The 23,681-nt window shown below is 39.6% G+C and overlaps 1 protein-coding gene and 1 pseudogene across 2 annotated transcripts in view; one reads left to right on the top strand and one right to left on the bottom strand.

The window, feature by feature from the left end:
• fxn (frataxin) overlaps window positions 1-14,986 on the bottom strand; it is a 32,286-nt gene extending 17,300 nt beyond the window's left edge. Inside the window, exons 1-4 of one of the 2 annotated variants that reach the window (XM_086076606.1) lie at window positions 14,764-14,986; window positions 9,449-9,529; window positions 7,869-7,960; window positions 7,668-7,788 (exon numbers count right to left, since the gene is read on the bottom strand). In XM_086076606.1, the coding sequence (XP_085932732.1) occupies window positions 7,668-7,788; window positions 7,869-7,960; window positions 9,449-9,529; window positions 14,764-14,877 (408 nt within the window). In that variant the 5' untranslated portion in view covers window positions 14,878-14,986. The remainder of the gene's footprint in view (window positions 1-7,667; window positions 7,789-7,868; window positions 7,961-9,448; window positions 9,530-14,763) is intronic. The other variant, XM_086076608.1, reaches the window with a different exon arrangement.
• Window positions 14,987-19,112: 4,126 nt separating this feature from the next.
• LOC147174834 (uncharacterized) lies at window positions 19,113-21,814 on the top strand (annotated as a pseudogene).
• The last annotated feature ends 1,867 nt before the right edge of the window (window positions 21,815-23,681 follow it).

Below are 23,681 nucleotides of genomic sequence, written 5' to 3'. Positions count from 1 at the left end.
TTTCCACATCAATCGGCCATCTGTCAGTGTGTACTGAGTCCTGTCTGTCTTGGGAGAGGGGGTAGGGGTGGGGCTTAAGGGCAGGACTGGTGAGAAAGGGGAGAGGGGAGGGGTTGGGGGGACCGCTATGCTGAAAGTATAAGACGACTGCATTTGGGAGGAATCCACACACTTGCAAGAGGAACTGCAGCGTTTTGTCAATAAACGTGTCTGTGTCCAGAAATTTCTGTAAAATAAATCCTTCGAAGGACCTGTTCACCGATCTCCAGTCTGTATTCAGAAAATCAACATTCTCATTACCCGGAATAGGACGAACACGCGGAAAACTTAAGGATCGTTTTCCAACAACCCTTACACACAGATTGTTCCAGATTCTCTGAATCTTTCGATGATGTTATGCACTGTAGATGATGATTACGTCAACCTTTTTGCAATTTTTGGCTGGTAAACACCTTTCTGATATTTCTCCACTATCTTTCTGCACGACATTGGAGGAACCCATCTTTGCTTCTGAGAGACACTGCCACTCTGAGAAGCTCTTTTTATACCCTAATCAAGTTGCCAATTGACTTCATTAGTAGTAACTGGTCTTCCAGCTGTTTTTTTTTTATAAGTGACTTTTCCAGCCTCTTATTGCTACCTGTCCCAACTTTTTTGAAATTTGTTGGCACCATGAAATTTACAATGAACATATTTTTTCCTTAAAATTATCAAATGTTCTCAGTTTTAACTTTTGACCTGTCATCTATGTTCTATTCTGAACAAAATATTGCAATTTGGATCTTCCACATAATTGCATTCAGTTTTTATTTACAATTTGTATAGTGTCCCAACTTTTTGGGAATTGGGTTTATAGTTTTGACTACACTATTTATTTTTTTATTTAGTTTAAAGAATAATGCATTGAAATGCTAAACCTACACCTGTTATTTCATATTTCAGATTGAACAACAAAATCAGGTTGAAACAATTGGAAAATCCCAATTGCTCAAGAGGTTCACAAACTTTTGAGCAGCACTGTATATACCAAAAGAAATTACATTTTTATCATCTAATGAAATATATTTTTTTTAAACTCTTGCGGCAACATAAGCAAGCTGAATGTATTCTTAGTTAATTAGTTGTAATTACCCTAGATCAGCGTTTCTAAACCTTTTTTGAGCCATGGCCCACTTTTTCATTGACAAAATCTTGAGGCACGCCGCCCATAGGAAAAAAAAAAACTAAACTAAAACTGCTATAGCGTTTCATTTTGTAATGCTTATATTTTAATCTATTTTATATCATTGAGCAACAAGTTCACATAACTTGGAAAAGCGCAAATATATTCAAATCAAAAGTGCAAATACTCTTACATTGCATTATGCTCATAATAATCAAACTATATAAAAGATATTGCCAATGCTAAGAAATAGTCAGTGCTTAGTGGCCAACATTCCTATAACTCCTGCTCCATTTCCTCCTCAAAATAATCAGCTTCCACTTGAGCTCTCTGAAAAACATACTTTTGTACACTTTTAATTAAGAGAGTATAGTGATATATCTTCAGTTTATAATTCTACACATCAAAATAAATGTTTAATGATTGATTTACGTCAGAAAATTGTCCAAATCCATGCTTGCATCATTCACATACAACTGTTGTTTTTTTGTTTTGTTTTTAAACCTGGCGGTATTGTGATTTGTTTTAGATGTTTTGGATGCGTTTCATCAAAGAGAAATCATGAAAAAAATACACTTAGGGAGCTTAAACCCCAAGAGGGTTGTTAAAACATGTAGAGGTTCAAAATGGCACCAAGCGGTAATTTTTAATTATTGCAATTGGGAGTTGCAAATTTATGCCACGTTCCAGTATAAAATGACCCATTTTCGGCAGATTGACTCCCATTATAAATCATGATATTTTAATGATTTTTTATGTACTTTAAACCTGATACGTTATAAATACATTCTTGTGATTGCTGTCGCATGTCCTTCATTGCCAGCGACATGGGAGTATAGAGATTGGTGCTGTTACCAGGTGGCGCGAGAGACTAATGATTTTTCAAGCATTCCAATGACTTGTTTTATGCAGTACTTAACAAATGTTCATGTACGTATTGTTACAATTTTAGTATATGGCAAGAACAAATGTCTTTGCATGCGTATGTGTTCACGCATGCTCGCGTGCTCACGGGCACACACATACGCTTGCGTGGCTGTGCACGGCCATGTGCGCACATGCATGATCACATTACAATCCATTGCATTGCATAGCATCGCTAGTAAAAAAATTCTGCAAAATCAAGCTGTGTTATTTGAAAAACACTTTGACTCATCTGTTTGATCGATCTGTTTGGTCGATCTCACTTTTAGAGAAAAATGGGTTGAGACACAAACTTTTTTCTAAATCCCCCCATCCATCCATTTTCTTAGCCGCTTGTCCTCACAAAGGTCGCGGGGGGCGCTGGAGCCTATCCCAGCTGGCTTCGGGCAGCAGGCGGGGTAAACCCTGAACTGGTTGCCAGACAATCGCAGGGCACATAGAGACGAACAACCATCCACACTCACAATCACACCTATGGACAATTTGGAGTGTTCAATTAACCTGCCATGCATGTCTTTGGAATGTGGGAGGAAACCGGAGTACCCGGAGAAAACCCACGCAAGCACGGGGAGAATATGCAAACTCCACCCAGGAAGGCCGAAGCCCGGACTCGATCTCACGTCCTCTGCACTGGGAGGCAGACATGCTAACCAGTCATACACCGTGCCGCCCTAAATCCCCCCTTGATCCCCCCACCTACCCAAATTCCACGTTTTCACTTTAGAGCAGTGGTCTCCAACTGGCGGACCGCTGTCCAGGTCCGGACCCTGAGACCCTTTCATTCGGACCTCCAAGAATATTTATTAAAAAGTACTGGAATAAAAAGATATTGTTTTTACGATCTATGCCTCAGCCGGGTTTTTTGACAGAGCCAGGGTCCGGAAGTCGCACAAGTTTTCGTTTCTCGGGACAGGGTACAGCACACACTTTTCTATGACAGTATGTGAACAAGTATGGCGCTGTCAAAAGTAAGAAGACCGTCCCTTTCAAGATGAGTGGACTGAGGCGTATGCTTTCATTTTGCCGTCGTCGAGGGCTACGAGGCCTGTGTGTCTTATTTGTTCAGAGTCAGTCGCGCTTATTAAAAGTGTAAACATCTAGCGGCATTTCGATATAAGACACAAAAACTTTGACGCAAATTACCCGCCCGGATCACTCACGAGGACGCGGAAAATAATTGAACTGAAAGGACAGTATATGCGGGCTACACAGGTTATAACACAGACACAGCACAACAATGAGCATACGAGTGCTCACTGCAAAGTGCAATGAATTTTGGGCAAAGAAATAAATAAAATAAAAAGCCTTTTACCTACTCAGCAATGGTCAAAGAACGTATGGACATGATGGCAGACAATCTATTTGAGGGGAAAGAACGGGAGCAACTTAAGCAAAAGGTCCGTCAAATTCCATTGTCATCCACAACAAGAAGAAGAAGAAGAGAAGACCTGCTCTCGGACAACGTTCACTCCCAGTTAGACAGCGCTATCCAAAATGCCCCGTGCATTGAGTTAGCTGTGGATGAATCAACTGTGGTAAGTGACAATGCTCAGCTTTTGGTGAATGTCCGTTTCTATTACGAGGAGACTAAAACATTTATAGAGGACATTTTGGGCATCATTCAAAACACATATTGTACGAGAGGAGAAGCTATATATTTGGCCATTAAGGAACTGCTGAAAGAGAAAGGAAATAATGCAAAAATTGTTGTATTAATAACTATTGATGGGGACCCTTCCTTGAAGGATTTAACGATTGAATATTTGCACATAAAATAATTTAATTAAATAAATATTTGAACAATAGACTAAAAATAGGTTGAATTATTTAAGAAAAATAAGTTTTTGTCAATTCATTGACATATTTACAATTGAATATTATTGCGGTTGGGTGTTTCATGTCCGGATCCCGGTCAATTGGGCTGATCGGGTAAGTGGATATCTTGCCAATTTAGTTGGGGACCCCTGCTTAAGAGAGTATTTTTTTAACCTGCGTAAACTAAGACTGGACATCGATGAGGGGCCTTCAAATGCCTGGCTTGTGAACCGCCTTTGTTCTCAGATTTTCCGACCCACTACAGTATACGTGAGTATAGCTTCATGCAACGGAAGTGCACCAACTGCATCCTTCTCACAGAGAGGCTGCCCCTGCTAGAGGGACGTTTCCGTCAACTAGAACAGGTTAATTTGGTAACTGTAGATGTGGCGGACACAAAAGTTAGCGTGGGTTGTAGCAGACCTACTAGTCCAGTTAGCAAGCCCTAAGCGGCCTGCTAACCACGGTGAGACTGTTCAGACGCATAACAGATTTAGCCCGTTAGCTAGTCCTACTACACCTTGGTCTACTGGCTCCTGCATTTTAGTTATAGGTGACTCTATCACTCATAACATTAAGTTTAAGAATCCAGCCACAGGTTTAGCAGATTATTCTCGCTTAATTGGTGGCTGGCTACTTTTTGTAGCATGCAGGGATTTCAGTTTGTAGATAATTGGCCGTCCTTTTGGGGATGAGCCAACCTGCAGAGGTTGGATGGCCTTCACCCTAACTGGGAAGGCCATCACTCTTTCTAGAAATATATATTTATGTTTGAGCCTTCCACGACAGTGCACATTAGAGCAAGCAGGGCTACAGGTGATTAGCGAGCCTGTTAGAACGGGTGTGTAGTCTGTAAGGCTAGAGCTAACCAGCGCTATGCTAGACTCATGCAACACACATAGTGTTTTATGTAGATTAGAGAGATTCACTAGTCACTGCTGCACCGCATACTGACTTGTTTTCTATCTTATACGAATTATATATTTATTTATTTTTAAATGGCAGAATAAACCTTTACATATGTCTGGATAGGTCTGATGCCACTGAACATTTTGAGTGGTCTAAAGTAAAAAAAAAACACATAGAAAATCATAAATGACTTCGTTATCACACTTACAAAGATCATCCAAATTTTGTACATAATACCGTATGTGGTAGGCGTGTAAATCTCTCCAATCAAGACGATTCGATACGCATCTCGATATGCCGTGCGATCCGATACAAGGACAGTTTGATTTAAAAATGGAATGATTTGGTTCGGTTTGATTTAGCAGGATTACAATTCGATTTCGGTTCGATTCGGTGCAACGATTATTTGATTACTTAACAACTAGTCAACTGCCAAATTCATTTATTATTATTTTGATACTCCATTAATCATTTGAATATCTTGTTTAATTTAAAATTCATTATTTGCAAACATCCGCTTTTATTTTGGAAAACAGCGATCAACATTTTTGCATATGTAATGCTCCGACATGTATCTGACCAAATTAGTATCAGTCTTTTAAAATGAAGTCAATCGGATCAAACGTGTAGGACATAGGTGTTAAACTCCGGTCCTCGAGGGCAGCAGTCTTGCAGGTTTTGGAGGCTTCCCTCTTCCAACACAAGCTGATTCCAATCAGCAGGATCGTTATCAGGCTTATGCAGAGCTTGCTGATGAGCTGATCATATATCAGCTGTGTTGGAGAACGGAAACATCCAAAACCTGCAGGACTACGGCCCTCCAGGACCGGAGTTTGACATCTATGGTGTAGGAGAAAAGGGCAAAAGAATGCCCCCTCTAAATGTCCAAAAATCGGATATTCAGAAATTTGTATCTCACTTCCTGTTCATTTTAGAATAGGGGTGTCAAACTCATACTATCTCAGGGGCCACATGGAAGAAAATATTCTACCAAGTGGGCCTGACCGGTAAAATCATGGTACATAAATTAAAAACAATTGGTGTCACTTCGTCAGTTATACACATATGTGCAGGCCAGCCCTAAATAGCGGGGCATAACTGTAAATGTATTGTTCCCAAAAAATAATACAAATTAAAATGGAACACGGCAACACTTGGCCCATATGAGTTCTGAGCATTTTTTTATTGTATCTACCTGTTTTGCATATATATTCCCAGAATACATTGTGTGACGTAGTTAATGAAGTTAGCTCCAGCTCAGTTCTGTGTACAAATTGAATTGCTAATCTGAGAATTGCTTGTGAAATTACAAATTTATGTTTTGATTTTGGCCGTCTGATTACTTCGTCCGACATAAAAAAATTTATATATATTTACAAGATCATCTCACGGGCCGGATTAAACCTCTTGGCGGGTCTGATCCGGCCTGCGGGCCGTATGTTTGACACTCCTGTTTTAGAATATAGGTCCAAAATAAAATTTTGTAGGTCTTGGGCTCCCTCATGTACCTAAAAAAAAATTGTCAAAATCTGCGTTGTTTTCTTGGCGAACAGCGATTGGCAAAAACTCACAAACTTTGTATTGTGACATCATGAAGGCCTAAACACTCTTCAGAGCAAATATGAGATCCAAGTCAACGTGGTTGGAGAAAAACGTCAAAGAAAAAAAATGTTTAAAAAATGCCAGTACACACTGCCACACAAAAAAACTACAAATGTGCTGACTGCTTTATGGCATATGTCCCTTCCCCCTTTCCCCATTCGTTAAAAAGACGGAAGTCACGATTATTGCTTTCCTAGCAAAAGCTGCAAAACAACTGAAAAGATTTGTCTAAGGAGACAAAAAAGAAAAAGGGAAACTACCTGGATAAAAGGACAGCAACATTGGCCCGGCTTTCACTCACTGGCGTGACCTCAAAAATGACAATGCGCATGTCCTCATTGGAAATGTGGTCTTCCTTCAGACATAACATTACCGCTTTTGACCATATGGCCCCGCCATAATCAACATAAACTGAAAGTTCCTTAATGTTGCTTTAAGGCTAGCCACCGAAGTAACACATTATGAACACTACGTAAAAGCATACTTACTTACCTTCATAATTGTGACTATAACTACAGATGTGGCAGTTTAAATCTTTGTGTCCTTCTTGGAAGATTTGGATGACTTTACATGAATGATACGACTTCCATACTTCAAAGAAAAGGGAGGCAATTCGGGCAGGGATCGAGAGGAAAACAGCAATTTTGCTGGGAGAAAATACGACTGGAAGTTACCTAAGCGTCAATGTCACTTGACAAGTTTGTGGTATTTAACCCATTGTTAGATTATAACTGCCTCAAAATTACATATAAAGCCCATCACTAAATTTTACTAAATAACTTGCAAAACAAATTTAAAAAAAGAGTAAGTGACTATGAACTGAGAGAATGTTGTTGTTTTTTAAACCAACTAACTAAACTAAAGAATAGAACAAAATAAAAACAAAGATGTATTTCAATCCAGTGGGTGAGTCTGTGGAACAATCTTGACTGTAAAATCAAAACATCTTCATCCATTTATATGTTCATGAAATGTATAAAAGCACAATTATTACAAAAATACATATGACATTGACATGTAGCAATCAATTATGATATTGAATTAATTTAGTAAAACTGTTGTTTGTAAGTGTACCTTGCCCATATCTGTCATTCATTTTGTATTTATTAGGGGCAGATGTTATAAATTTTACTTATTTTAAGAATGAAATAAATGAAATGAAATGTATTGGTTCTTTTTTCCATGTCCACTGTACAAAGCAAAAGCATAGTCTGGAAGAACGGTCAAAATCAATTTGAATATCAGACTGACTTACTGAGTACATAACATCAAAGTCTGGTGCAGTGAAAGGTTCATCCATTAAGTCTTCAAAGTAATCAGTCAGGGCATCCAGCGTCTCATCAACCAGCTTCTCATAGGCTGCCTCTGACAACTCACTGGCAAACAGATTAGAAAATCTTTCAATGATAGCGATGATGACCATTGTCACAGAACATATTAATTGTGCTGTGGTTACTTTTTATCCTGAGAGGTGTTCTCTTCCAGTCTTGAAGCTGACAGATGGATAATTCTCTTACATCTTTCAGTATCAACTGTTAACGCAAACCACTGTGACAGAAAACAGTAAATTCAGTTGATGGACATTTTTGGTTTAATAAAGGATCACAACATATTTCCTTTTAGCATGTAAATGATTATCCGGTTGTAAACATGTATTGTAGAAGTACAGTTGTGCTTTGCTATTAGGGATGGGTACCAACTAGCCCCAGTACTACACTACTTTGGAGCTGAATTACTAAAAATTACTACACAGCTGAAAATTAACTTTCCAGAATTCGATTAGGCAGTGTGTACAGGAGTAAAAATTTCAAATTAACTAATTTGCTCCCAAAATCGTATAAATACGTTCTATTGTAAATGTTTTAAGTGTCCCAAAGACATATTTATATGTTTTTTATAGGGCTGAACGAGTCTGAAAAATAATCTAATTGCGATTCCCACTAAATGTTGGGAAAGCCCCCTCTCTGTTCGTTTTTAGAACCCATCTTAAAAAACACATTCTTATTCTTTCTCTTTTGACTCAGCATGAGACTTGGCATTGTATTACTGCTAAGCGGTAGCGTGTGCATAACTCTTCATCAGAATAATCACCAATGTCAAAGCCAAGCCCTCTATAGACTCTCTTTTTCTTGCGCTCAACGGGCATCATAAAGGCAGCATTAGCCACGGACACAAAGTTAACCACACTATTAAAAATGTAATCCAGGTTAAAAACGTTGCTTTTTTTTCACACACACCTTTGATTAAGGTATTTTAAACATTTTTAAATCATGTTGTTGTGTTTTCTTTTTAATTAGGGCCCGAACAGCGACCACTGTGAGGTCCCTCTTGTTTTTGTAGGAATTATTAGGGCCTGAGCAGCGACCGCTGCGAGGTCGCTATTGTTTTGCGTTTGTATTATTATTATTATTATTATTATTATTATTCTACGCAAACGATCACATTTTTTACACCCAAGACATAAACAATAACTAACCAAACTTTACACACTCTTCGGGCACGGCGAAAAAATTTATATTATGAAGTTGTCATGACAACATGACTATACAGCTCCAAATACGAACGCGTCATCCGCACCACACGCATCTGTGCCCACCGTGCGAACTACATTGACTAAGAAGTGAAATCGCACCGCCAGATAATGCTCACCCCGCGTTTGGTGTTATGTACCGTTAGTCAACATGTCTGCGGTGTGAGCGAATTTTAATTTATATTGTGCTTTGTTAAAATGCTAGTGCTAAATAAATATTTTATAATATTATCATAATTGTAATTAATTATAATAAATGCAATGATAGTAAAAGTTTTTCGGCGTTTTGGTTTTCGGCCAGGCATTTCTCATTTTCGGTTTCGGCCTAAAATTTCCATTTGGGTGCATCTCAAGTGCAATGTTTGCTTAGGCCGTAATAACCCGGAATATGGTCCTCACAAGATAACACAAACAAGAACACACACACCTGTCCGTTACCATCTGGTCACAATTTTTTTCTAGTGCACAGATTTATTTATTTTTTTAACACCGGAAGCAAAATGTACCTTATTTGTTGCATCATTGACAATTGAATGCTGTGTGTGTTTTGGCACTGTGTGAATCCACGCAGTACGAAAGCCGTGAAGCTGTGAACAAAATGAAAAGTGATAAGTTAACATTGAGTTCAGGTATTTCAGTTCAATTGACTTTCAGACAATTGGCTCCCATTCCGAGCTGTGGGCAGTGGGACAATGTTAGTCCAGTACTCTTTCTTTCAATTTGCAGATTTGTCACACAGCTACATCAAAATTGTTCAACTCCTGCCATTTTTACCTCAAACGCCTAAAAAAAGGTCCCCCCAAAAATAAATTTTAAACTGTTATTTAACCAATTGGAGTATCAGAATAGTTTTGGTCTCTTTTTTAAGATAACACTTTCTCCCCAACAGACAGAGTCAGGGCTTAAAGTAAAAAAAAATCCTGAGCCTGAACTTTATTCCGGGGAGCGGTAGTGCAGTGTCCATCGTACCGATTAGTTGTTTGACCAACATCAAGCCATTACTATTCGATTCATCGCCGTGGATGGACTGGGCATTTGTAAAACTCATGAAATTCCAGATGGCCAGTCCTCCCCAAGTGTCAGGTCATCTCTTTCATTATCCATTTATATATTATGTATAGTACACTACAGCATTGCGGGTTGCAGTCCCCTTTATAGTGCTGCAGCTATCGAATATTTTGGTACCGAGTATTCAAATATCCTACAGAAAATTATTATTGAATAATCAGGTATTTGGATATAGATTACCTCAAATAAACTAAATAAGATAAAGGGGCAAAGGTAATGTAATGCTTAAGTTTGAAAAAGAAGAATGAAAATACAAAAGGCTTGAATTTCATATATTCATAAGGTTATGTTATACTTAACAAAAAGAATAGTGTTCAAGAATAAAGTGTTCCAACGTGAAGGGATGAATGGGCGTAAGGCTATGATCATAGTTTTGAGTACAGTGTTTCCCACACTATGTTAATACTTGGGGGGCAGGAACGTCACTGCTGTAACTAAAGCCTGGTGCCATAAGTACACATAATTTCCGGTGACTTTTTTTTGCCTCATGAGACCTTGAGATGAGTGTCTAACATGTTTAATCTTGGTTTTAAAACAAAACTTCACCGTTGTGTGTTATGACTTTTCGGTTGCTGTAGTGTCGCGCATTTTATCGTCCGTAGCACCTTCTTTTTTGTTAATTTCCCACAGTAATCACGGCATTTTAAAGTTATTTAAAGTTGTGTTGTGGCTACCTCGAGCAACGGACGTTCATCAACCGGTCGGCTCGCCATCAGGCGCGTCACATTTGCATGTTTATGTTAAAATTAATAATAATAATAATGTTTTTTAAAATTACTGTACATAGTATTTGGATGTAAATATCGACTTTAACGGGGAAATCCGACTTAAGTCGAAATTCGGGTTACATCGCCAGCGTAGGAACGGAAATCCGCGGTAACTTCAGGACTCCCTGTATTGTAGCGTTGGTGAACTAATCAGGCCAAGCGGCGAACTAACATCCACTCTTTAATGACAATTTGCAAGTAACGGCGTAACCACACCAGAACGCACCAGCTCTTAACGCGCTTAGCTTACCAAAATAAAAGTCTGTGTTGCCATCACGGCCCGTCCATACCATGGGAAACTACCCAACCCACCCACAAGGACAAGGACCTACAGAATGCTAGTGTTTTTTTTAATCAAATCGGAAATTGTTACATCATATAAGCAGGTATAATTTTACTTTGCCTACACTTTAGAATGTGTGAGTTAGCGGACTGGAGATCGCTAAGTTGTATTTTTTTAATACATAATGTACATTGCATTTATTTATCGATAAACTCAGTGTTTAAAAAGTGCAGTGTTTACATGTCATGTTTCATGCAAAATGAAAAGATGTGTAGTGGTAAAGCTCCAAAATTGTTTGCATTGTTATAATCTGCACTTCATTTCTTACTGAGAGTTTGAGCTATACATGTGTAACAGAAGTATGTTGTCATGGCGAACAAGACTACATGTTTAAGTATGTATTATAAGTTTAAATCTGTAGTTGTAGTAGAAAAAACTGTGATATTAAGGCTCCAGTTTCCTTAATCTTAAAATCCTGTAATCTAGAATAGATCTGATATTGTTTAATTATCATTAACTTTTTGTTGGGTAAAATAAAATAATTGGAAAGAATCTTGAAAAAAAAATTGCATATGATATCGCAATCGTCACCATCGATCGCCGCTGTTGACAAAATGATTTGCAGAAGCACTGGATGGCCATATATTATTGTGAAGTTGGCCTTCTCACCACGTGTTACCATTATGAACACGCATATGTTTACAGGAAGAAAACTTGTATAGTTTTTTATTAAAGAATTATAACTGTAATTCAACAAAAGATGCAGGGGTTTTCCTTAGGGATGCACCGGAATGAAAATGTTTGGCCGAAACCAAAAAAGAAAAATGCTTGGCCGAAAACCGAAAAGCCGAAAAGAAAAAAAAAGCCAATTTTTACTCTCATTGCATTTCTTCTTTTCCTTTTGGCTTTTCCCTTCTGGGGTCGCCACAGCAAATCAGTTGCCTCCATCTAACCCTGTCCTCTGCATCCTCTGCTCTCACATCAATTACCTTCATGTCTTCTTTAACTACATCCATAAACCTCCTCTTTAGTCTTCCTCTAGATCTCTTGCCTGGCATTTGGAAACTCAGCATCATTCCATCCAATATACTCACTATCTCCCCTCTGGACATGTCCAAACCATCTCAGTCTATCATTGCATTTATTATAATTAATTAAAATGATAATATTATAAAATATTTATCTAGATCTCTTGCCTGGCATTTGGAAACTCAGCATCATTCCATCCAATATACTCACTATCTCCCCTCTGGACATGTCCAAACCATCTCAGTCTATCATTGCATTTATTATAATTAATTAAAATGATAATATTATAAAATATTTATTTAGCACTGGCATTTTAACAAAGCACAATATAAATTGAAATGTGCCCACACTGCAGACATGTTGGCTAATGGTACAACACCAAACGAGGGTTTGAGCTGCTGCAACCGACTGGTGCAAACTCACAAGGTGAAAAGCCAGCGAGAAGAAAAGGCGGACACTCACCCCCACGTTCGCTGTTTAATTCAAACAGACGCTTGCTTGCAGCGGTTTTCTGCTTGCGTCACCACAACCTATTTCGGCCATATTCTTTCGGCTTTAATTTTATTTCGGCCGAATGCCGGAAATGGCAAAAAATAGCCATACGGACGAAAATTTTCTGTAGCCGAATATTCGGTGCATCGCTCGTTTTCCTGGCTCAAAATGAGGCACAGGTGGTATCATCCTGACTATGATGGTTGTCTACCGATACCAGGTATTGGTGCCAATACCAGTCTGATTTCAAAGTATCAGTACTCGGGGCGGTGACCTATACCATTATCAGCCGCCATTTTACAATCTAGGACAAGAAATGAGAAATTATATGAATACAGAGTTGCCATTAATTTTAGCTTCGGTTGTTGCTTCAGGTCTTTCTGGTGCACTGCTCTTGATATAGCGCCTGTACACAGGAAAAACCCTGAGATGCCACTGCCAAATCTAATATTGGGGTTCAAGGAACTGAGCGATAAAAGAAAAAGGGGGTCTTCAAAGCAGCACATACCGTCCACTTGTTCTTTTTTTCTTACTTGTTAAAAAATAGTGACCACCCCGCCTCAACCCTCAAGCCCCAGGCCCTATACAAACTGCCTACGAGCTGTACATGTCTAATCTGTATGTATATTTGTATATCGTATAGTTTATACAGTAGTCTGCTCTGGCTATCGGATATCCAGACATATATTCAGATCAGTGCATTAACCAGTGTCAAGCTAACAAAAGGGTAATGATTATTTAGCTTTACTGTACCTTACCTCGATAAATTGTTTCAGATTGGATGGGGATTTATTGCAGGCGGCTAGCTCGTGGACTTTTAGGTTTACACAGGACACAATGCATTCGCCATGAATCGTTCTTCGAGCCGACCAAGGTGAAACATTTCCCGCAGGTAAGGCCATGGGTGGGTGGACTGGGTAGCCAGCCGACTCGCTAGCTCCTTCTAAGTCGCGTCCATAATGTTGACAGTTTCAATCTTGTTTCAACTTTGACACTCTCCATCGCGTCATCTCATAGGTTGAGATAGAGCCTATTACAAGCGGGGATGTCGGGGACCGTGTGTAACTTCATATGATTAGCCGAGCCAGGAAAATTGACGGCAGTCTTTGCGCTCCTCTTTTTAATCGCTGTCGTGCATGTAAAACTAAAGTAACGAGTAACAACCCACTGTTTTGAAAATGTTTCGAAAAGTACAGATACTGTTTCTTAAAATTTAACGGATAAAAGTAAAAAGTATTCTAAAAAATAATACTCTGTGAATTACAAAGTACTGGAAAAAACTACTCAAGTCCAGTAACAAAATATTTGTACTTCATTACTTCCCATCTCTGATCATACAAAGCGTTACACATCCTAGCTTGTGATTGGCTCTACGACACGCGATCACATGACGTGCAATTGGCTCTACGACATGCGATCACATGACGTGCAATTGGCTAGATTACAACCCGTAAATATGAGGGCAAAGCGCTCCGCCACTACAGAGGATAATTTGAACTTGATAGCAAGCCAGAGTCAATTGGCTGATGTATCCCCATTTCTGCTCCATTTCAAATATCTTTCAAACTGACGTAGGAGTAACATACGTTAAAAATATTTTTTACTTTTACTCAAGTACATTTCAGACCCCGTACTTTTGTACTTTTACTTGAGTAAAAATTTGAGTCAGTACAAGTTGTTTTTTACACAAGTAATTGTACTTTTACTCAAGTAGAGAATGTCAGTACTTTTCCCATTTCTGGGGCAATCCCTATAATAGCCACCCGTGTATACAGTTTATCAGCCAGAAAGAAAAAAAAAAGTTATTTTGGCATTGAGCACCCCTTTAACAGTCCTTGTACAAGTCACGGCAAAATAAGGCTAGGTAGAGAGTTAATAATAATAATAATAATAATAATAATAATAATGTATCGGATTTATATAGCGCTTTTCTATCTGATCAGATACTCAAAGACGTTTTATAATGGTTGCCGTCACGGCAAAATTAACACTTCGTATTGAAAACACGGCGTGAAGCAGTGACAGTGATAGAAGACTAACATTAACATTGCCCCAACTTCCACATCTGGAATAGGGACCGAGTTAATACCGTAACAACAGAAAAAGCTGATGCTGCTGTTAAGTTACGTTAGCTTTGCTAACGTAGCATAATGTACACTACGCAGCGAGTTTTATCACATACCTGCTTCGAGACATTGATCCTAAGAGTCATCAATGCTGTCGCCATGTTGTGGTGTCTGTCTCGATTCCGCCATATATGAGAAAATATCCCCTTGGTTTTTGTGAAAAGGATCATAACTTGACAATTGTCCTCTTCGGATTCTCGTTTTTTTTGTTTGCCTCGGAAGGTTGCTATCCTAGCCGAACGAGAAGACCCGGAAGTACTGAAGCATGCACGCGCAGATCATGCAGCGACCGCAAATCGTGCAGTGACAACTTGACTGTCCGAAGCTGTCCGAATGTGCACACAACTCCCTACATAGGACACTACCACTGATCTGTATGTATAAAGGTTGGAGAGGGTTGTTGTTGTTGTCAAACATAAACAAAACAGTGCATCAATAGGTCAAACAAAAACGCCAGGGGATATATATATATATATATATATGTTAATGCAAATACAATGTCACTTCTTAGACATATAACTTTTACAGTATATCTCGCACATGCATTCAAAGTCCTCTCAGCCCTTTTATTCTGGCAGGCATTGATTGATTGCAAATATAACTCAAAGTCCTTATAAAATACTGAAAAAAAGTGGCTTGTGATTTCCAAATTTACATTTATGTAAAGCTTTGCTAATACAATAAGCAGAGTTACCAAAACACAACTTTGTCTTTGTTATCTTTACCACTCTTTACAAAATAACCACACATAACATGCTCAGAGAACAATACAAAATTTGCAATAAGGTTACCACAAATAAATCTTACTACATCCTTCTTGGAGAGCGCAGGTTACGAGAAGAATCTAGCTCACTGATCTCGTATATATAACTGGATAGCCGATAGGCCAAGACTTTTGAAGCTGTGAGGCCGCCATATTAATACTCCCACGAAACGTTTCTCGGCATACGATCCTATAGGAGGATCCTGTGTAAGGTATTGTTTATGTTTCGCCCGTTGCATCACGGGATACTGTGTAGCAAGAAACAGCGTGTTTTACATGTAGTTCGATGGTTTTGAACATTTGAAGGAGAAACAAGCAGATGGTTCATTCTTGTTGTGCCATCAATTGTACGGCCCGTCGGGGGCCTGATAAAAACGTTTATCTCATTCCGACCGAAAGGGGCCGCAAAAAAATAAAGAAATGGCTGCGAGCGATCAGGAGGGTATTACTTGACGCTCAAAGTTTGGATTCCGGCTGATGCTGACGGGTTTGTGAGGCTCACTTTATAACCGGTAAGTACTTGAGACTATAGATTGTTATTTGGAGAGGATTTAAAAAATAATAATCTAGATTGTGCAGTATTAATTCCACTGAGTTATTGTTGTTGTTGTCTCATTCAGCCGTTCAAAAGCACGATCGACAGTCACCCTGACTTGTTTCTCGCCTTGAAATGAGCTATCCTGGATCGCTAAACCTGAAGGCTAAAGAAAAAGATGTCCATCGTTACGAACATAGGAGCAAAAGCCAACGAGTGTCAGAATTGTGTTATGGATTCCTATAAATGAGACTATATATATATATATATATATATATATATATATATATATATATATATAATTTTTTTGTGTCCACCTATTGTTCATCTTATCCGAATAGATATAGCATTCTGCATCTGTGTTTTGATACCCGCCGGCCTCACTTGTGTGAGGCTTGTTACAACAAGGCCTGTAGCCTTGTTGTAAGTCCCTATCCTGACAGCTGCATTAAAAGTGCTACAATGCTATGTAACATGACTGCATGTTTCTCCAAAACAGGATTTGAAAAGAAGAATTGTGTAAGCTCTTTTTCTATTCAGTTGTTCACCAGAGACTAGATGCCATTGAAATTCACACATTAGTGACACTGTACTAAAGTCACTGCATTTCCAAAAATAAAGAAAGAATAAGGTGTGGTGCTTATTGACATAATTGCCCCATGGAACTAATGATTTTTAAGTGTGTTCGGTGGGGTTGGTTTTGGAGTGACATACTTCCACAAAGTTACTGTAGTGCGATACACCTCCTGCACCTCCTTTCCTTCGGCACCACAAAGGACACTTACCAATGAAGAATAATTACCCAGCTTTGTATTATATAAGAGTAAATGTCCCCAAAGCAGATGTGTGTGTAGCCAAGAAACAGGTGTTGGACCAACGTTTATCATCATCTTTCCACATCTCATATGGGCTTTGAATAATTTAAATTTTGTCGCCATTACATATATTAAGCTTCTCTGTAACCCTACCCCCCGTCTATCGGCCGTTAAAGTGCATAACTGGCAATTTTGCCCGCTAAGTTTATTGTTGTATGTCGCATCTGTACAGCACGGCTGAGCCCACTATCATTTTCTGCCACAGCCAACCACGCATGCGCCAAAATTTGTCAACAAGGGATCCTCCCATACATTTACATAATCGAAATTGGAGAACATATATGCATGTGTGCTCGTCGTAAAAACCGGAGCATCTCAATTTTTGTGTTAGCGCAACACAAAACTGTATACTTTCTGGGCTTTCCGACGAACACAGTGCCGCACCTCCGGTGCACCTGACAAACAGAAAGCAGACTGCCCTCGGCAAGTGAGTCCAGCGCGTTTGTGAACGCTGCACCTTATATCCCTGGTCATAAAAAGTGCACCTGCCGCGCCGATCAGCACATTGCCAATTTGTTGACAAAAAGTAGATTAATTCTAGATCGCCCAAAAGGAACTCCAATTTGAAGCTCGCCACTTGCGATGTTTGTAGAAATCAATTCATTGAACGGATCATCCTATAAATGTTTTTAATACAGCACCCCCTGACCATTGGGTGCAAGGTTCCATTCCCGATCTTTTGTGTGTGTGTGTGTGTGTGTGTGTGTGTGTGTGTGTGTGTGTGTGTGTGTGTGTGTGTGTGTGTGGTCTTGTTTTTGTCACATAGTGAGGCCAACATTACAGGATTTCACAGAGTTGTGGGGCCCACCCGTCCATGTGGGGCCATTTTGCTGGGCCCCACAAGTTTGGACCTCTTTTTGAGGGTCAAGACTTGGTTTTACAGTTTAGGTTTGAATTGGGTTATGGTTGAGGTTAGGGTAAGGAATAGGGGTAGGCTATCATTTTTGATGGTTGGGTTTAGGGGAAGGGGCTAGGAAAGTCATTATGTCAATCAGATGGACCCACAAAGATAGTAAAAACAACCTGTGTGTGTGTGTTTTGTGTACATGTGTATATGTATATGTGTGTGTTTTAAATATTTTGCACAACATGCCTTAGTATTTAAGTGCTAGAAAGTGCACCAAGTGCCAGTTGTAAATTAATTTATTACATTTTGTTTTAGATAGATTAATCTACTTGTAATTGCAGTTTTCTGTGTTAATTGATGTTTTGTATAATATCCCTCAACATGAACAGGTGCTAAAGGTGAACTCTATTTTTGCTTTTTGTTTTCAAAATGCCTTTTAAGTTCACTTTAACACATTTTAAGAAAAATGTCATCTTAACTTGACAGCAACAGCAATAAATGACAGTTCTGGCTTCACTGTTGAAACAACTTTATTATTTTGTATTTTTTTCTTCACTATTGTATCAACCATAATCACATTTTGTGTTTATTCCAGATGTAGAAGTGTTGAAAACGATTGTTAACAATTATTAAATGTGTAATTAATAACTCTTAATAATTAATATGCCTTCATAAGGCATTGTTCTCGCTTTAGATCCAGTAGCTGCAAAAAATCTCAGTTAACTGTTTATTAAAGGCTTAATGATGCATTTATAAACATTTATAAGCCTAAATAATGCATTGTTCTCACTTTTGATCCGGTAGCTGCAAAAAGCTCGTTAAGTGTTTAATAAAGACTTAATAATGCATTTTTAAAGATTTTTAAGATTTATAACCATCATCACATTTTGTGTTTATTCCAGATGTACAAGTGTTGAAAATCATTGTAAATGATTAAAATTAATAAATGTGTAATTAATAACCCTTAATAATTAATATGCCTTCATAATGCATTGTTCTTGCTTTATATCCAGTAGCTGCAAAAAGCATAACTAACAGCTAACTAGTACTTAAAAGCTAATCACTGTTGAGCAATTAAGAATATTACATTGGTATTGAAGCAAAAAAATATCATTAAGGTTTGACAAAGACACACTGGATCTGGTTCGGATACCTCCTGGACGCCTCCCCGGGGAGGTGTTCCGGGCATGTCCTACTGGTGGGAGGCAGGAGGCGGGAGGCCCCGGGGACGACCCAGGACACGCTGGAGAGACTAGATGATATTTTGACTCGTTTGAATACTATTTTTGAAATGCTTGGAATTGTAGTTGCTCTTTAGGAAGCTGACATCGATAACAACATTTTTGAAAGTTTGAGAGCAACTGAGCACCGGGTGCATATAGAATATGCACATGAGGAACGGCCTTCACGTGCTGGTTGCCCACAACTTGAAATTCCGCGTGAGACACTCAGGACTTGTGTGCTCTCTGGTACAACCATACAGAGTATCGCCAACTTGTTTGGTGTGTCACCCAGCACTGTTCGATTTACAGTAAGTTACTGTAAACATCTTCTTGGTAATGGAATGAGATTTGACAAAGTGTGTGTGTGGAAGGGGAGGGGGGGGGTTTGTTTAGGCTGTGTCTATGCTTTTTCAGAATATTCAAACAGTGTATATAGATGTTGCAGCATTATAATCTGTTTTCCTTTGCAGGAAATCTGATAGGTATTATACTATTGGAGATGAAGAACTCAATGTCATAGTGCAAGATATTCAGCATTGCCAGCCAAATGCCGGCTACAGAACTATGTTGTGACATCTACTGTCGAGAAGATTACACATTAAAAGTAAGATTATACTGTATGTAGCCGTATTTTAAGTTTTTTTTTTAACCTAGTTGAACCACCCAGACTGTACATTTTCATTTCCTCTATATCATCTATAAAGTCATGACAGCATGTTAGTGAAAGTAACTGTTAAAATGGTCTCATCAGGATCTCGACTGGTAGATTCCATGAGACGTGTCACGATGCGCCGATTATCTCTTCAGACTGCAAGGCGCCGTAAATACAGTGTGCCAGCGCCAGATTGCCTCTGGCATATAGATGGAAATCATAAGATGATTAGATAAGTACTTTTCATTACTTTTACAAAATCACACAAATGTTTTAGTACTACTTGTACTAATTTACTGTTATGTAGTCTTCCATGTATGTAACTCTTGACACTACCTCATGTAGTCTATATATTGTTGAGAATATGATATCCACACTACAATCTTACATCATCCATCTATTTTCTGTACTGCATATTCTAACTCAGAATAATAGATGAATATGGAGCCTCTCCTAGTACTTAGCAGGCAAGAGGCAGGTAACAATCTGAACATATCGTCAGTTGCAGGGCCACCAGACCTCCATGGAGGAATAGATGTTTTTTGTAGGTTGTATACCTCAATGCTGCCACTAATAACAAACCCACAACTGTATTTAATGGGTTCTTGTCAGCTATCAGGCAGTATGGCACACCATCTCGAGTTAGGTAAGGAATGAAATTTGCCTAACATTCCTCTTATTTGTTGCTCCAGACAGTATAATTTCACTGTCAGATTTCACTGTTAATAGTTATCACATCTCATCTCGCCCTAACCTTAGGTCAGACAAAGGGTGTGAAAGTGTAAAGGTGTCTCATTTCATAGTCCAGATGATGGAGGAGAACAGGAACTCTCACATGACAGGCAGAAGTGTGCACAACCAGCGGTATGGGATCAGGATAAGTGAAAATAGCCCATAAAAAAACAAATAAACAATTTATTTCATTGTGCATGTAACGAATATTGCCAGTCACCCTAAATATATTTTGGGGGGGTTCTCCTTTCCTCAAACATTTCACTCTTGGAAATATGCGCAAGGTCAACCTGGGGTTGAGGTTGAGAGATAGCAACTCTCCCCCTCTTTTTCACCCTCACCAGAGACGGCCAAAAGGCCTTCCACACTTTTGAAGTCACCCATCACCCATGTCATCAGGATGTGAATGTTTGCTTTTCAGCCGCCAGAACCACGCGTTTATGGTACTAAAGTGTCTTAACGGGGGGCTCCATCCTCTCCCCTGTTGTGTTTGTGGATTAAAATCACAGATAAACCCCAAGCCAGATGGCCTGGTCGAACCCAGGTCAGTCACATTCCAGCGTTCTTGAAAGTTACCACAGCGCCTTCAAGTGGGGACGATCGGAACTGCCCTCGCATGGAACACCTAGGACCCACAAAGCAATCATACACAGTTCATCTAAAAAAAATCATTACTCACGCACAACTGAATGTTTCACACCATGTATGTTTTGTTTGTGTTTGGAAAAGAATGTCATATGTATTTCAACCTCAAGAGAGTTCTTAGTTACTCCGCAAAGAACGAAATTACCTCGTGCCACAGTATTAGTTGATATGTGTAATGATAACATGTTTTGCTTGGAAGAACTTGGCTTGCCAGCCTGGCCAAATTTTAATTATTAGTTATTAATTCTTTAAATAATTTGGAGTTTAAAAAGTCTTGGAGTTGAGTTGAGTCAAAGAGGGAGGTAGTCGTTCCTCCCTTCTTGAACATGCCCCACAACTTTAAAACAGCCGGCGCGGGCTTTGTTCGCTCTCTCATCTTCCGCAACTGTTCCTGTTTATTTTCCACTTTTTCCCCTCCGTCTGGCCCCAAACGGTGCCGTGCCACGTTCTCAACCACGTGGCACCTTTGTTCCCTGAACAACCAAGTGTCTCGGACTTGGTGATCGCACCGGAGGCGCCGCACACGTGCCCGCACTGTCAGACGGACACATCCTGGTTTTTTTTTTCATTCTTTATATATATATATATATATATATATATATAATTATTATTTTTTTCGTTCGTCCCACCTCGGCAACACAGTCGTCAACGAACTTTTCCGTGACCCTGTTGGGACTCATCAACCACAGTTGAACGGACACGCGCAAGTCCTGCGTGTCACTCCGCACCTGCTTTCAGTGTCCCATCGCAGCGAGAGCTGGTTCAACAGCTGATCTCCCTTGGGACGCAGACACGCAGCGGATCTCGGCCTCAGGAGCGGGTTTTGGCCAGCTGATACGCGGACCTTCCCTCGCGCCGAGAGGACAACTCCGGCTGAAGTCCCAACCACACCTGAGTCGAGCTGTGTCGCCCTCGTCCGACTGCGGAGCCATTTTTTTTTACAATTTTTGTTTTTACCATTTTTTTTTGGAGCAGTTTTTTTCCGTCTTTCTTCAACCGATCTTCCCTCCGTCCGCTCGATCCAACTCACTCCAGTAAGTTGCACGTCTCATAACCAATTTGACTTTTTTCAGATTCATGACGACTACGGTGTGGACTGGACCGGACCGCATAGTCTTCGTCCATCACCTGAGACCCCCATTCCAGAGGTCCAGCTTCCCCGCTCATTGAATGAACGAGAACTTGCAGAATTGCCACACATCAATGTTCCACTTAGCCAAGCTCTGCAAGTTTACTTTCAAACGCATCATGCACTCAAACATATGCTTCCTAACATTTGACCTGAGCAAGATGTTACTCATTGCTCGTGTAGTTGTGTTTTGTGGAAACCACTACTTCACTTTTATATTTTTATGCAGGATCGTGAGGGGTCGGCGGCAACAATGAATACACAGAGACTGATATACTGTGCTAGAATAATTGTGCCTTTTATTCCCCGCAAACAGCAATCAACACCTGTACTGTACTAGAATAATTGTACCTTTCATTCCCCGCAAACAGCAATCAACACCTGTACTGTGCTAGAATAATTGTACCTTTTAATCCCCGCAAACAGTAATCAACACCTGTACTGTGCTAGAATAATTGTACCTTTTATTCCCCGCAAACAGCAATCAACGCCTATACTGTGCTAGAATAATTGGACCTTTTAGTCCCCACAAACAGCAATCAACTCACTGTACTGTGCTAGAATAATTGTACCTTTTATTCCCCGCAAACAGCAATAAACACACCTCACTTTGCTAGAATAATTGTGCCTTTATTCCCCGCAAACAGCAATCAACACACTTCAACGCTAAGCAGCAGAATATAATCATCATCAGCGCTTACCTTGACACTAGACCGGAGAGCCGACGGTCCGGGTAGAACGAGTTGCAAAACGGCTGGGCAATCGTATGTATGACTCTACCCAAACCGTGTGCCGCTCCGTCTTTTATTCGTTAGCAAAAAGGGGTGAGCGTGAGAAACAAGGGATACAACCCGAGAATTCCCAGGCACCCTCGAAAACATGTTTAAGTCTACAGTATAAACAAGGCATACAACCTGGGAATTCCCAGGCACCCTCGAAAACATGTTTAGGACTATAGTATAAACAAGGAAGCGTTCCCAGGTTGATTCCGCCCTTTATTCACAAATTGTTGGGCACCTGGATTCATACAACAGTTCAGGACAACAACATATCCTTATATAAGAGGTTACATGAGGACATATCAAACCCTGGTTATTTTCCCTCCATTCCACTCCCTGGACTCATGAAACCTCACAATATTTTCAGATAACGCATTGGTCCTGGCACATTCGTCCAAATCAAAACGGGTTCATTATAGACCCATTCCCCTGTTATAGTTTGATGATCCCCCCATAATCGGAAAGTGGTCGTTTCCCATAGATATCATCCATACATGTTATTTCAAAATATCGTCCCCTTATTCCAAAAGTGTTCTAGTTAATTTGTCATCCATGGCGCGTTTTACCCGTTTTACATAGAAGCAAGTACATACATGGAGTAAATATATCGCACATAATACCACAATAAGTACAATCAATGGAGGAGTCAGTACTTTTCGTGCAAAGGGTGATAATCCTGTAAATATATCATACCAGTGCGACGCTGAAGATTGTTCCACCATCTTTGCCACTGCAAGTACCTATTCCCTGGCTACCACCGTCATTATCTGTAATTTTGTAATGTTATGACGGTG

This window comes from Leptonotus elevatus, chromosome 5 (assembly GCF_054856555.1).
Source record: "Leptonotus elevatus isolate MCC_2025b chromosome 5, RoL_Lele_1.0, whole genome shotgun sequence".
Lineage (NCBI taxonomy): Eukaryota > Metazoa > Chordata > Actinopteri > Syngnathiformes > Syngnathidae > Leptonotus > Leptonotus elevatus.
This window is presented reverse-complemented; position numbering and strand designations above follow the sequence as displayed.